The 15922-nt window shown below is 35.1% G+C and overlaps 1 protein-coding gene across 1 annotated transcript; it reads right to left on the bottom strand.

The window, feature by feature from the left end:
* Window positions 1-8184: 8184 nt before the first annotated feature.
* LOC133814423 (uncharacterized) lies at window positions 8185-11838 on the bottom strand. Its single transcript, XM_062247384.1, has 2 exons — window positions 11059-11838; window positions 8185-8826 (listed from the first exon to the last, which is right to left on the bottom strand). Exons 1-2 carry the CDS (start codon window positions 11836-11838, stop codon window positions 8185-8187), a joined length of 1422 nt encoding a protein of 473 aa, XP_062103368.1.
* Between the last annotated feature and the right edge of the window lie 4084 nt (window positions 11839-15922).

Raw genomic sequence — 15922 nt, 5'->3', positions numbered from 1 at the left:
TAACTCTTCAAAAAATAATTTTTAGCTTCAGGAGCCAAACACACTCAATATTGCAGTGCTTATAAAGTGTTTGAGCTGTACTATCCTTTAAAAGCATCTTGTTCTGGTCTTGCTTTCAACGCCAAAATTAAATTTTGGATGGGTTTCCCAAATGTTTTGGGTTAAGACTTTTGGATTATGTATTCTATCCCAAATTATTATCAGGTTCTAAAACTGGAGAGAAATTTCCTGTCCCTTTTTCCTCGATTGCTACATCATTTAAAATGCCAACTAGACAACTAACAGAGTTAACTTTTTAATTAACAAAGTTAGCTTTTTTGATGAACCATTTTATTTTTTTATTATTTATTAAGTGGAAAATCGTTTTCCATCACTTTCTGAACAAAAAAGTGCAATTTTTCTTTAACCTCTCTAACTTTTATATCTACGAATTTAGGGCTGCTATTCTTGATTTAGTTTAAAAATTTTAGTTATCTCTTGATTTGATTTCTCTCTTTTCTATTACACGGGTATATATAAATATATATATATAATATGTATAATATTCCAGTAATTATATTCTTTATTTTATGCAAACTATGTGTTTTGTGAAAATGTATCAATAGACTAATATTGTCAAATTTAGTAAGTGATTCTTCTAGACTACTAATATGGGTGCAGTGGCGGACTCAGGAATTGCTTAAAGGAGGGCTCAATTTTTTTTTTCAAAACAAATAATATAATATGTTAAAAAATTGATTAAAATTTTAGAGTTATTTTTTACGAGTAATGACTATCAAGAAATCTCAAGCATTATTTAAAAATAATACACATTGTCATGAATTTCTTCATGACTTCTTGGTTGACAAGGTCCTTCCTGTAGATAATGTCTACAAATTTCATCTTGAATATTTGGATGGTAATTGGAAATTGGTAGTCACAACCTGGATCGGTAGGAAGATTAGTCATATCAATTGTACTTGAAGTACAATTTCTTTTTGAATTATCAAAATCTACTTCAGGAAAATCTGATATAATTGAAACTTTTTGTCTTTTTGAATTGTCTACCTCCACCTCTGGAAAATGTGACACATTTGAAACTCTTTTATAATATTTTTTCATATCTGCGTCAAATATAACTATAAAATATCAAGTTTATATAATTTGTATTCATGTGTATATTATATATGCAAGTACACACATTTATATTAATTAAAAATATCAAATAAATATAGCACAAATTTTTATATATAATTTGTATTCTTATGCATACATGTAATTACACATTTATATCAATAAAATTATCATGTAAATATAGAACAATTTTTTTACATAATTTGTATTTACAAATTACACATTTATATTGATGAAATTATAGGACAATTTTTTTTTATGAACAATCACACATACATTTCTTACATAATTTGTATTCACAAATACACAATTATATTGATAAAAATATCAAATAAATATAGAGAAACAATTTTTTTTATATAATTACACATACATACCTGAAGAGATATCTCTTTTTCAAGTGATGAGTGAATCCCAATAATTCTTCTACTACAATTTTTTTTAGATCATTATAATAATTTAAAATTAACTAAAAAAATAGAAACTACACTTGTTAAAAACTATAAAAGTTTCAAAGAAGTGTTTTTGAGAAGCTAAAACCGAATTGAGTGATTATATAGTTGAAAATTAGATAAACTTTAACTCCAAAAACAATGTGAGACTTTGTAATTCTTTTTATTTTAGTGCTAAAAATATGTTTACATGTAATTAAATATTAGTTATGATTACATATTTTGTAGAATGCAATTGGTGGGATGACAAAATTGACTCTCACGCTCTCTTGTAGGTCCTAGGTTCGAATCACATGGGTCACATTTATTTGTTTACTATTTTTAACAATGAAAATTCACTTATTTGTATATGTAATATTTTTTTTCAGCTGGGTCCGCCCATGTATGAGTGTTACTTATCATTCTCTAGAGTACTTTTATGTTTCAATTTTTGATTGAGAAATTGGTGAAAATAGACCCCTTTTAAAGTGCATTTTGCACAATAACCTACTTTCAAAACATTTTAGGTAAATAGCCTCTATTTTAAGTGAGTGGGTATAATTTTACCCATTTACCCTTTCATTTACTTTGACAGAAAAAAAAAAATCCAAAACATCAAAAATCCCTAAAATCCACAAATCCCTAAATCCTAAAACTCTCTTCTGTTCCTCTCCTTCACGCACGGCTCACGGCAGAGTCTTCTCCTTCACGCATGGCTCACGACGCCGTCGCTCACGGTGACGCACAACCCGGTCTTCTCCTTCACGCACGGCTCACGGCGCCGTCACTCACGGAGACGCAGGTATGCGACCCGAGCAACCTATCCCTCCCTCTCCTCACTCACGGCAAGCCGCCCTTCCTCTTCTCCTTAAGTCACTCTTCTCCCTCCCTCCCTCCCGTCTCTCTGTTACTCTCTCTATATATATGTGTGTTTATGTATTTGTTTTTTAATTGATGTTTTATTTTACTGATTATATATAGTATTACCAAGTACTCTTCGTTTATCATTTATTTGTATTCTTGTGATGCAGATTCTTACTCTTTTGCAATTTGGAGGATATACACTTGTGAGGAACTCAAGTGACTTGATCCTGAGTTTCAGGTTTGATACACAGCCAGTACTAAGGAAAAAAAATTTCCTGCCTTGAAGGATTATGACTTATATGCATAACTCATTGATTTTTAGATTTCTTGTCCTTTACTGTTAATTTATGGTATGCATATATTAGGATAATAACAAACACTTGATTGCAGATTAGTTTGATTGCTCATAAGCTTAGATTTCTTGTCCTTTACTGTTAATTTATGGTATGCATATATTAGGATAATAACAAACACTTGATGGCAGATTAGTTTGATTGCTCATCAGCTTTTTTCTGATTCCATAAGCAATATGGATTGGGCTCGTTATTCCCTTCACCACCCTATCGAGAGCCATTAACATAGTTTCATTTTGAGCCCCTAAAATTTAAAGTTTCATAATTTTGGCCCTCAAATTTTATTTATATTTACTATTTGGTCTCCATATGCATAGGATAACAAATATAGAATGTTATTTTAAATTTTGGTATAGGTCTAAAAATGACATATTATAGAGTAATAATTGAAGGTGAATATTGAGAATAATAGGCCTAGCTAGCTAGGGTAGAAGTAGTAGTAGGTTAACCTTGAATTGGTCGCTAACACTTAATGTGCTTGCTTATTCTCAGTGGCTTTGCGGACATTGGGAGAAGTTCAATTTAGGTAAAAATTACAAGGACTTTGTATTTGATGATGTTTTTATTAAGTATGTTAATGGTGAGAAACAACTTAGAGGAAAGGTTTGGGAGAATGTTCACACACTTTACACACCACTAAATATCGAAGAAAAACATTGGGTATCTTTGGCAGTCAAGTTGGAGAAGTGGGAGATTGTAGTGTTCGATAGTAATATAAACCTCACACCTGATCGAAAATTGGCCAAACACTTGGAGCCTTTCCGGTGCATGCTACCGTACTTGCTTCGTCAAAATGGTAAGTTTATGGGTTGTCTTCACAAAATTCCTGAGCCATTTATATGTCGAAGGTTGTGTAACATTCCTCAAGACCAATCCAGGTACTTCATCTGAACATTTGTATTTGATTTGATTAATTTTGAATGAATTATATAATTGTAATTGCTTTATGTAGTGCTGATTGTGGAATATTTGTCATCAAGCATATCGAGTTCGACATGTGCGGGCTAAACATGAATTATGTTCACGATGACAATATTGTCTTCTTTCGAAAAAAAATGTCATGTGAAATCTACAATAGAGATTGGGATCCATAGTAAAGGAAAATCTGGAATTGTATTTTGTTTATGTATCAAACTCTTATAGTATGACTTGTATTGGATATTTATTAGCAAAGGCAATGGAATGGTATTTTGTTTATGTATAAAACTGTAACGCCCTGGTTACCCCAGAACAGTTACGGTGAACAGTGAACCGGAAATTTGACTCGCTACCCGAGTCCCTTGGTTAAAAATGTGATCTAAGTGTTATTGTCAGGTTAAGGTGAAAACCCAGTTAAAAGGAAATGATACATTTCATTAAGTAAATAAACAGCTCATGAGCCTTTTAAAATATTTACAAGCTATTCATAATACAAGAGGGTCGCTACTGTTTCAAATATACAATCCCCGCCGGCCTAAGCGGCAAAAATAGGGTAAACCCCTAGTTCCTCTGAGAACTCCTTGACCGTGGCGGTTAAGCGGCTCAGTATGTACACCACATCGCCCAAGCTCTCCACTCAGGGTTGGTTAAGCTTCTCCTTTCCTTTTCCTGCACCACACAGCACCCATGAGCCAAGGCCCAGCAAGAAAACATAATAAAGCATGATATAATATCAACAATAGTCATAATAATCGCTCAAGATCAACAGATCAAGCAGATAGGTGACAATAGCCAAAAGCCACAATAGTGGGTACAACTCCCTCCTGCCATGTGACGATAGGGTCACCAAGGCTTAATTGATTATTAGTTCTTTCATAAGTTTGATCAGGACAGGTGCATGGTGATTGGTCACAATAGGCTTAACTGAGCCAAGGCCCAGCAAGAAAACATAATAAAGCATGATATAATATCAACAATAGTCATAATAATCGCTCAAGATCAACAGATCAAGCAGATAGGTGACAATAGCCAAAAGCCACAATAGTGGGTACAACTCCCTCCTGCCATGTGACGATAAGGTCACCAAGGCGACTGATTAGTAGTTCTTTCATAAGTTTGATCAGGACAGGTGTATGGTGATTGGTCACCAACATAACCTTCCTCCCGACTCTAGAGTCGTAACTGTGGACAACGTCCCCTAGCCATGTGACTACAGTCACCGGGGTCATATACCTTGGCTAAGTACATCTGGTCTTAGACCAGGCAAGCGCTTATAAGTTCTTCGACTTTAGAGTCGGTCCAGCATTAATGCCATAGAGCCATTCGATGCATGTTTTTCGACCTTAGGGTCGGTCCCTGACTAGTCAGTGCCATAAACAAGTAATCAACGTTCACTAGCATTTAATATGCAATCCATGTCCATATATATCAACCAACATGCCTCAATATCAAACCATGCATGTCATATATCCATACAGGGTGCAACTGTATTCTTACCTCTGGTTCAAGTGAGAATTATTATATGAACGACCCCTGAGAACGATCAACCTTTAAATCCCTTGACGGTCACCTTAAAACTAGCTTTGAGCCTCCCTCACCAACTGAACCAAATCCACCAACCCAGCCTTTGAATTCCCTAGCTTGAATCCCCACCTAGAACTCAAAAACCTCAAAGGAAAGATGAAGAAGAGTGATGTACGGGGAAGAGGAAGAGAAACCCTGTTTTTGTTATGTTTAGTCTATAACCTTCTACAGCCAACTAAAGGGTAATATAAATCCCTTCAAATGACCAAAATACCCTTAAGCCACCTAAAGCCTCTAAAACCATTTCAAGGGTAAAATTAGTACTTTCCGCTTATCCTGTTAATCATAATTAACGTTTCCCAATTCCCGCTAATCTCAATATCCTCAACACCAATAATTCATGTCCCGTTACCCTAAAATCCCCGGTAACGCTATAATCATCAATATCACCCCGAGACTTACCCCGAGCCCCGAGCTCAAACCTGTTATGACCAAACCGATAAATCATGTTTAAAGATCGTCTCATGCCGAAATACTCAAACCAATCCACATTATAATGTGGTCTCACAATATATCATTAACATACAAACAAGTATAAAATTATACCCTCAATGGGCCAAATTACCAAAACACCCCTGTAAACAAATGTGGACTCACATGCATGCATTTAACATCATATTATAATATAATTCTCATAAACATGCAAAAACACATTTAATGACATAATTAAGCAGTTATGGCCCTCCCGGCCTACTAATCCAGCCATTAAACCATATTAGAGAATCCGGGGCATTACAAAAACAGTTCTGGTATACCACAAATTGTTATAGACTACTTGTGTTGGATGTTTCTGTTTCAGACCTCTTTGTGTTATATTTCGACAGCCTGTGTAAAACTTTCGACAGCTAGTCTAAAATTTCGACTGCCTGTCTAAAACTTTCGACATCTAGTCTGAAAATTTGACTATTTGTCTAAAAATTTTGACAGCTAGTCTAAAATTTCGACTATCTGTCTAAAGCTTTCAACGGCTAGTCTAAAATTTCGACTGCCTGTCTAAAATTTCGACAACTTGTCTAAAATTTTGACTGCTTGTCTAAAGCTTTCGACAACTTGTCTAAAATTTCGACTACCTGTCTAAAGCTTTCGACAGCTTGTCTAAAATTTCGATTGCCTGTCTAAAGATTTCGACAGCTTGTCTAAAATTTCGACTGCCTGTCTAAAATGTTTGAAATGTCTAAAAAGGCTCCAATAACAAAATAAAAGAACATATATCAAGGATTGAGTGGTAGATAATCTATTCATTATACATTTTTGACAATTAGCCATGAATTTCGACAACTTGTCTAACATTTTATAAAGTTAAACAAAACTTAATCTTTATGAGATTATGATGATTACAGATTGAGTGGTACATATTTCAATCAAACTACTATGATGATCAAGGAATGAGTGGAAGATAATCTATTAAGGTACTATTATGATGATTGTGTTTATAGTATTAGAATAACACTTTATCATGTAGAATTGGATCTTAATTCATTATACCATTTTGACAATTAGCTATGACTTTCGACAACTTGTCTAACATTTTATAAAGTTAAACAAAGCTTAATCTTTATGGGATTATGATGGTTATAGATTAAGTGGTACATATTTCAATCAAACTACTATGATGATCAAGGATTGAGTGGTAGATAATCTATTGAGGTACTATTATGATGATTGTGTTTATAGTATTAGAACAATACTTTATCATGTAGAATTGGATCTTAATTCATTATACCTTGTTGACAATTAGCCATGACTTTCAACATTTAGTCTAAAATTTCAACTGCCTGTCTTAAAACTTTTGACAGCTAGTCTGAAATTTCGACAACTAGTCTAAAATTTCGACTGCCTGTCTAAAGCTTTCGACAGCTTGTCTAAAATTTCGACTGCCTGTCTAAAGATTTCGACAGCTTATCTAAAATTTTGACTGCCTGTTTAAAATGTTTGAAATGTCTAAAAAGGCTCCAATAACACAATAAAATAACATATATCTCAATTAAAATTTTATAAAGTTAAACAAAGCTTAATCTTTATGAGATTATGATGATTACAGATTGAGTGGTACATATTTCAATACTCGGACAACCTAGTTAAAACATTACATATCAAACCAAGTCCAAAATATGAAATCACACAATATTATCAAAACATTAAACATCAAATCAAGTCCAAAATAAATTAAAAATAATCACTTCTTGCATGTGGTTTTGTTGTGCCCATAACATCCACAATTGGAACACTTCCGCTGCTTTTTTCCCCCATCAACATCAGAAACCTTACCCTTTACTTTCTTTGATGACGATTCAGGTGCAGAATTACTCTTCTCCTTTGGAAACTCTCCTCTCGAAGGAATTCGTTTATTCTTTGGTCTCCCTAGGGGAATTAACTTAACTGGTTTGATAACGACTTGAGACTTAACCTCTTCTGGAAGAAGCCATTCTATTTCAGGTGGTAAAGGGTAAATAGATTATGCATAAGCCATTGTCCAAAATTCAGTCATGTAGAATTTTGAGCATAGACTATAAACATCTACTCCACGATGCATTGCTGCAGCGATGCCATGAATACATGGAATCTTATCAATGTCAAACTCTCGACATGTACAAGAATGTTCCTCAATATTAACTAGACCATCTAGTGGCTCACCTTTAACATGGAACTCACTTAGATTAATGGGTGTAACTCTCATGTACCTTGATTGTTCGTATCTTTGTCTCATTATATCTTATGCGTCAACTGTAAGTGGTGTTGGACAAGAATTTGCATTTGTCCTTCTCTCATAGAACCATCTGGAGAGTGTTGTGATAATTTCCTCCAATAAAGGAATGATGGGCCATTCTCGAGCTTCTCTAAAAACTTGGTTCAATGACTCAGAATTGTTGGTGATCATGATGTTGTATCGATTACCATGGAAATGACATCTGGACTAGCTTTCAAAAGATGCATTCTTCAGGTATGTTGCCAGACTTGGTTTTTTTTTTTGTAGAAATCTCAGCAAATAACTTTGTGAACTCTGAAACTCTGTACGCTTTTTCCGTCTTCTCAAACAACTTTTTCAAACATTTACCACTAAATTTTGTCTTTATATTTTGTCCAAGATGCCACATACAAGCTCCATGGTAAGCATTTTGATATACATTTCGAACTCCCTTTATAATGCTTTTGTGTCTATCAGATATAAACACTAAATCAGTAGTATCAGGCACTTGATCTCGTAAGCATGTCAAAAACCAATTCCAAGATGCATCATTCTCAGAATCAACAATACCAAAAGCAAGAGGATAAATTTGAAAATTTCCATCTTGTGCAGTTGCAATGAGTAAATTTCCTCCAAATTGGTTTTTCAAATGAGTTCCATCAATAAATATAACTTTTCTCATGTAACGAAAACCTCTAATGGATACTCCCAAAGACAAAAATAAATATTTGAATTTTTGTTCTTCATCAACAATTAATCTAGTGTATGTACCAGGATTAGACTTTTGGACCATGTACAAGTAAGATGGGAGTTTTGGATAACTGTTTGCCGCTGAACCCCTTATAAGTTCATGTGCGCACTTTCTTGCCTTCCATGCCTTCCAATAACTACACTTTACACCAAGATTCTTGTTCATCTCTGTAACGACCTGAATTTGCTAATCGGGCTTAGGGCCTTGATTAGTGTCCCTGGAGGGCAATAAATGATTTATTATGCTTTAATGTGTTAATGGGTGAATTAATGTGGATATATGATAGTGATGCATGTTTAGTGAGTTAAATATGCATGTGGGCCCCGTCTGGATATTAGGGGCATGAATGTGATATATGTTATATATATGTGAAATGTCTGTGCAGCACGATCCGAGACAGTTCTGGGGAGCGGTTAGCCAGAGAGTCACAACGGGGTTGAGATTCCAACTCGGGGCGAGTCGAGGGGTAATTTGGGTACAAGGTGTTATGGGATTATTGGGGCATGAAAATAAATGTTTGGAGATATATTTGAGGATAGAATGTCTAGGCGGGAATATTGGGGAAATTTACCATTTTGCCCTCGGGGACGTTTTGGTACCCCGAGCCTTGAGGTAACCACATAGACTTAAGCTGAATAAAACAAAAGGGGGAATTAATTAGAAGCTTTGGGAAACCGACTTATATCTCATTTTTCAGCTAAGGATAGCATCTCTTACCATTTTCATCTCTCTCTTTCACACTCTAAGAAACAACTCAAGGGAATTTGGTGTAAGCTAGTTTAAGCAAGGATTTGGGCTGAGGAAACTTGGGAGCTTGAAGCTTGGGGAATTGAGGATCAACTTCAAGGATTGAGTTCAACAAGAGGGTAAGTTTTAATTTGCTGCTGGTTTGTAAGAGTTGCATGCTAGTTAAGTTTGATATGTTCTTGAGTACTTTAGTTGGGTTTTGGAGTAGATTTTGATGGGGTTTTTGTGTTGTTATTGAGTTGGAGTATATGTGTTAAATATCTGGGTTAGATAGGTGAGTTTTGGGTGAATTGGCTTGAGGAAAGGTGTGGAAAAATGGTGGAAAATCTGGGTTCGGTGTGGAGCGTCGTGGCCCATGTGCTCGCGCGGCCATGGGAGGCCGAGAAGGTTCATGCGCGCCGCGGCGCTTGGTGGGTGCGCCGCGGCCCGTGTGGGGGTCAGTGTGGTGCTAGCCTCTGTTTTGAGGCTAGCCGCGGCTCTTGAGGGAGGGGCCGCGGCCCCTAGCGCCAGTTTGCATTTTTAAGGGTGTTTAGGCTTGGTAATTCAATGGTTAAGGCTCGGGATGGATTTTATCACCCGGATTGATAGAATTCAAGGTTCTGGAGGTTAGGGTTGTGGTTCGAAGTTATTCATTGGATTAGAACTTGATGACTGGATATTGTTAATGTATTGCGACTAGGGTCTCGGTAAGGCTCACGTTGGAGGACTGTGCTCGGGGCATCGATGCTCAGAAAGCCGGAACTCAGGTAAGAGAACCCTTATTCCCATAGAGCTTGTGTGCAGGGCTGAGCCCAATGTGTTTGAATGGACTGATATGCAGGGCTGAGCCCAGTGTGTTTGAATGGACTGATATGCAGGGCCGAGCCCAATATGTTAGAACTGCGGGGCGTAGCCCTTTATCTGTTTATGCTAGAATTCTATACCTGCTTGTTATGCTATGTGTATTATGATGTGAGTGGTCGGCTTGAGCCGGGAACGACGTTGGGCACGTAGAGTGCAAGGCCGAGAACGGCAAGGGGCCAGGAGCAGCACTGAGCACGTGGAGTGCGAGTTGCCAGGGCGAGTCCCCAGAAGGATACCTAGGATATCCTCACGGCATGGTCCACGAACCCAGGGCTTGGTAAATGCCTGGGACGGCTAGGTCGTATGTGTTTAGCCATTGGAGGCATGTTTATATGTGTGATATATATGTTGCATATGTTATCTGCTTGTGGGTTCTCTTGCTGGGCTTCGGCTCACAGATGCTCTGTGGTGCAGGAAAGGGTAAAGAGAAGATCAGCCAACCATGAGTACAGCAGGCGTGAGGCGGCGTGTACATGTTTGGTCAGCCTGGCTGTCACGGCCAGAGGATTTTGGGAGATGCTTGTAAACGAACTCTGATTTTGTCGTCTAGTCGACTTGGTTTGATTAATATGTTGTAGACATTTCTAAACTGTATTTTGGGATCCCAAGTGTAAACCTTCTATGATTTTCTATGGAAATTACTATTTCTAAGGTTTTTCCTCTGTTTATAGCTTAATTACATTGTTTGATCTAAAACCTCGATTAGCGAGATGAAAGCACGTTTTTTTAAACTCACTTAGTAACAGCTCTAAGGAAGTAGGGCGTTACAATCTCATTAACTATTTGTGCTGGATTTGGACCTTTTTTCACACCTTCATATCTCGCTTTCAAGTGCTCTCCAATAATAGAACAAGTTGCTTGCCGATGATGATTTTGTCGCATTTCTAAAGAACAAGTGTGTTCATTACAATGCTTGCGAATAACAAACAAACCTATTGCATATGTCTTTGTTGCATGAATTCTCCACTTACAATTGGGGTCAACACAAACCAAAACCACTAATTTCTTATTTGATTTTTTCACTTTGAATTCAAAGTTTCGTCGTATAGCAAGCATGTGTACTTTCATCTTCAACTCTTTCTTATCCACAAAATATTGACCAACACAAAAAACATCTTCATCAATACTTGTTGCATTTGAGCTTGGTGTACTACTAACATGACTTCTTTCATTAAAATGATCACTAGGGGATACACGAGGAAGTTGTAAATGGTTATCTTCAAGAGTGTGAGGTGCAGAACTAGCATCAGGAACATTACATATGTATGCATCGTCAAAGGAATCATCAAAAGTTCTATTTTCAAGACATGGGACATTCAAATTTACCTCAACAAAACCATCATCAATATTGTTTCTTTCCCCCTCATCATCATCATCATCATCTTCGTTGTCGTTGTCATCATCGTCATCATCTAAATCAACATTGTTATCATCGTTTAAACCAGCATCATCAAAATCATCATCAGTAGAAATGTTTGCAATAGAATCAATATTTTTAGTAGAATCAATATTAGTAACAAGTTTATCCTTAATGAGCATATTTTCCATCTTCTTGATCAAACCCACACATAATGGAACCAAATCGCGCTCTTGCCATGTAAAGAAACTAACAATGTCTCTACTATTTTTTATTGCAATTGGTTCAATCTCCACCATTGTCGTTATCTTGTAAGTTAATTCTATATCGAAGAGGTTGCGATCGATTTCTGTAACTTCATAAATATGTTCAACTAACTCCTCATAAGTTAGGTTAGTTTATACCAAACTTGATCTTGATCGTGAGCCATTTGAAATCCATTTCCACGAGTCCTCATTCTTTTTCCACATTCAATCACATAATATTACAATATTTTTGAAAGAAATCTGAAAATAATAACACAATAAACAAATATAAATTATTGATATTACTTTGATTAAAAAGTTATATAAAAAAATGAAAATCAAGTTGAAAAATCTAGAAATTCGACAATTTGTCTGAAAATTAGACAACATGTCTAATAATTCGACAACCTGTCTAAAAATCAGACTACCTGTCTAAATTTTAGACAAGTGGTCTAAAATTTAGACAGGTGGTCTAAATTTTAGACTGGTGGTCGAAAAAATACGACTACTGGTCTAAAATTTAGACAACTGGTCTAAAATTGAGACTCCTTGTCGAAAAATTAGACAAGCTGTCGAAATTTTTTGAATTTTTCTATCTCGAAAATAACCGAAACCACCATTAATTTTTTCAGATTTTCAAGCTTTAACCTCCATAAAACTTCAGAAATAAACCTAAATCCTTACTTATACTTTCAACATACTAAAACAATCATTTTGCATTTAAATCTACAAAAACAATATAAAAAATCTCATATTTTATAAAAATAAAAAAATCTTTATAAACCAACCTTTTGAATGAGTGGTGGCTGGATTTGTGGAGAAATGGTGGCAGCCGGTGATGAACAGTGTTCGCCGCGCGGTAGGGGGCGGTGGTCGCCGGTGGTGGTGGTGGGGGGGGGGGGGGGGGGGGATGATAATGGGTGGTTGTGGATGGGTGTGGGTGGATGGGTGAGAGGAAGAAGATGATAGTTATTATTAGGGTTTTTGTTTTAATTTATTATTATTTTATTTTAAAGGTAAAATGGGTAATATAAAAAGTTCATTAATAAAAAAAGTCATTTAGCTAAAAACTATTGAAACTAGGCCATAGTGCAAATTGCACTATAAAAAGATGCCATTTTGCCAAGGACCCCTTTTAGATTTGAAAGTAAAACATCATGTTGTGGCTCCACTACTTAAATATATTTGGTACCATATTTTTATGGCCTTATAGTCTTTCTTTTGTCATATTTTAGTGGCAATTTGTGTTTTGTGATGGGAGTTTAGGCCAAATATGCTTGATGTGGTATATAGGAAAGGACTAAATATGATGTATATAATGTGAATAAATGAAAAACTGCACACTTCTTGTCTAATTATATAAGTGTTTACATGAAGTGTTTATATTGGTTAGATTTTGATTTCTTTTCTCTCTTCAGCCAATATGAAATTGGTAATAGCATCATCATAATATGATCTCTCTTATACACAAAAAAGGAGATCAAGGATATGCAATAACGATCACATTGGATAAGTATATAGATCCATACATTTTTTTTTTGAAGTCGTCAAAATTCATTAGGTCTCAAAAGAGGGAAAGTCTAAGTAAATTAAATATGATACCACTCACATGTATCATTCACAACTCCAAAAAGGCAGAGTACTCATATCAATAATGTACAATAGTGAAAACAAAATAACACCCAGTGAGCTATAGCAAATTAAAACATCTAGAGGTTCAATAACCAAATAAAAACAAAAGAAATGACCAGCCAAATTTCTAGCCTCTTGAACACAAGCCTGAATTTTCCGATTGCTATATCCACGAAAGTGCACCAAAATAGTGTATTCAGTCGAAATGTATCTCTTACACTAATGACAAAATATTCTATTAAAAGTTGTCAATCATTCGAATGTGGTAGGATTTGACATAGCCTGTTAATAAGAATAACAAAACAATGTCACACCAAATTAAAAACTATACATACATATATATATATAAATATAAATAAATAGAATAATGTTATACCCCAAATTAAAACTACAAAACAATATATATATATATATATAAATTACATGTTGTAATAGTTCAACCATACTCATTTTCTCATTTAGATCGAGCATATGAAGGGACCTACAAGTGAAATTTTGTATGATATTATTGTAAGAATAATTGTCTAGAAATAGTTTAATGAATAAGAAATTAGAAGAAAAAAAAGTCATATATGACAGTAAAAATACTTCTCCAAGCTGCAATGATGCCACATTTGTTGTGGAAGATGACACATTCTCTTGAAAAGCCATTCCATTATGATTCAGGTTTTGTTTATGAAATGCCTACACCAAATAATAATAATAAATAAATAAAATATACACTTACAAGAAAAAGACTATAAAAAAAGTTTGAAGTATTACCTCTTGCGAAAGAAAATTTTGAACAATTTTTTTTCTTTTTTAGTGCCCTCTCAAGAGCTCCTTTTATTCTTCTAGATCCCCCTCGTGCTTTTGTTTTAGTTTTGATTCCTTTAAATTTTTTACTACCTCCATTAGCATTCTTGTTCTCAATGTCTTTATGTATGGTAGTAGAAGTCTCATTCCCATGAGTTCTAACATGTCCATTCAAATATTCCACGATCTCATTATACTTAGAAAGAACCATTTTGTACTCTTCTTCATCTTCTGCAGCTTTTGTTGCTATATGAGTTTGTATTATGCACAATTCTTTATAGCGTTTTCCCATATATTTTTTTTGCATCCCCAACAGACATACTCTCACCCTGCTCAGTTGTAGAATTTCCTATTTTAGAATACTTTGTCCACCTTTTCAAAATATATTGAGAAGGAATTATTTTGACATTTCTAGATGAATATACTTTCAAAATATGTGCACACAAAATTCCTGCAAAATCAATTTTCTTGCAACTGAATATAACTGTTCCATTGGAAGAATCATATATAACAGTATGATTTAAATGCTTTCCATGAGGGGTAATTTTATACTCTGTCACTGTTCCGACCACATTTTGAATGTTCATAGCACAATCATAAGCTTTGCACAATTCTCTTTCAAACATTCTAAATACAGCAGGAGAATGCACGTTGTGTTGCTTTGAAATCAGCTTTCAATTCATCATGTCGACGATCCTCAACTAACCTTTGAAAATGCTGAAAAAATCTCGAAATGTCATACTTATAGCAAACATAATTCTTAATCACATTATTCATATTTTCACTTCGCTGAGTAGTTGTCATATCTGCACAAAATGTCTCTCTTCCATATACCAATGCCCATTTTTCCTTTAAATCAAACATATCTTGCAACCATTTGTTACTGCTAAGATCACATTTCTCAAGCATATTATTCCAAGCTTCAAAGAATTCATCCATTTCTTCATAGTCATAGATACAACTACTAAAATCCTTAGTAAATTCTCGAAAATGTTCAAAAGCTCCACTAAGATGTTTTGCAGCGTTTTGGTATATATGCCAAATACATAGGCAATCAGTTGTTTCTAGCCATTAAGAAGATAAAGCTTTTGCCATTGCTGCATCTTGGTCTGTGAGAATAGTCTTTGGCTTCTTTCCTGACATTACCTTAACAAATGTGTCAAATAACAAAATAAAGGTTTGAGTAGTTTCATCGTATAATAGTGCAGCTCCAAAGATAATGGTTTGCTTGTGATGATTTACTCCAAGAAACATAGCATATGGTCGCCTTTCTTTATTTTATTTTTTTGTAAGTGGTATCAAAATGTATAACATCACCAAAATGAAAATAATCTGCCATCATTTTTCCATCTGCCCAAAATATATTTATTATCATATCATCTTCATTAGCTTGTATGGCACTAACAAAAGCAGGATCTTCTAATTGCATGCCTTGAAGATATTCAAGAATACCTCTAGTATCTCCTGATCTCATTTGAATTATTCGTTTAGTTTGCAAATAGTTCCTACAATAATCAATGGTATATCCAAGGTTCTCACGCCCACCCACTCGCCTAGCCATCAAGTCATAACTTGCCTTGGGAGGAATCCTTGAGATGTGAGC

This window comes from Humulus lupulus, chromosome 2 (assembly GCF_963169125.1).
Source record: "Humulus lupulus chromosome 2, drHumLupu1.1, whole genome shotgun sequence".
Taxonomy (NCBI): Eukaryota; Viridiplantae; Streptophyta; class Magnoliopsida; order Rosales; family Cannabaceae; genus Humulus; species Humulus lupulus.
The sequence above is the reverse complement of the archived record's forward strand: the minus strand, read 5'-3'. Positions and strand labels throughout refer to the sequence as shown.

What these genes read in the sequence shown, in the direction of transcription:
- LOC133814423 (XM_062247384.1), bottom strand. Translation starts at nt 11,838, where the DNA reads ATGGAAAATATGCTCATTAAGGATAAACTTGTTACTAATATTGATTCT. An exon ending in CACAAATAGTTAATGAGATT is followed by an intron (nt 8,827 to 11,058) that starts GTAACGCCCTAC and finishes AGTTATTGGAAG; the next exon opens with GCATGGAAGGCAAGAAAGTG.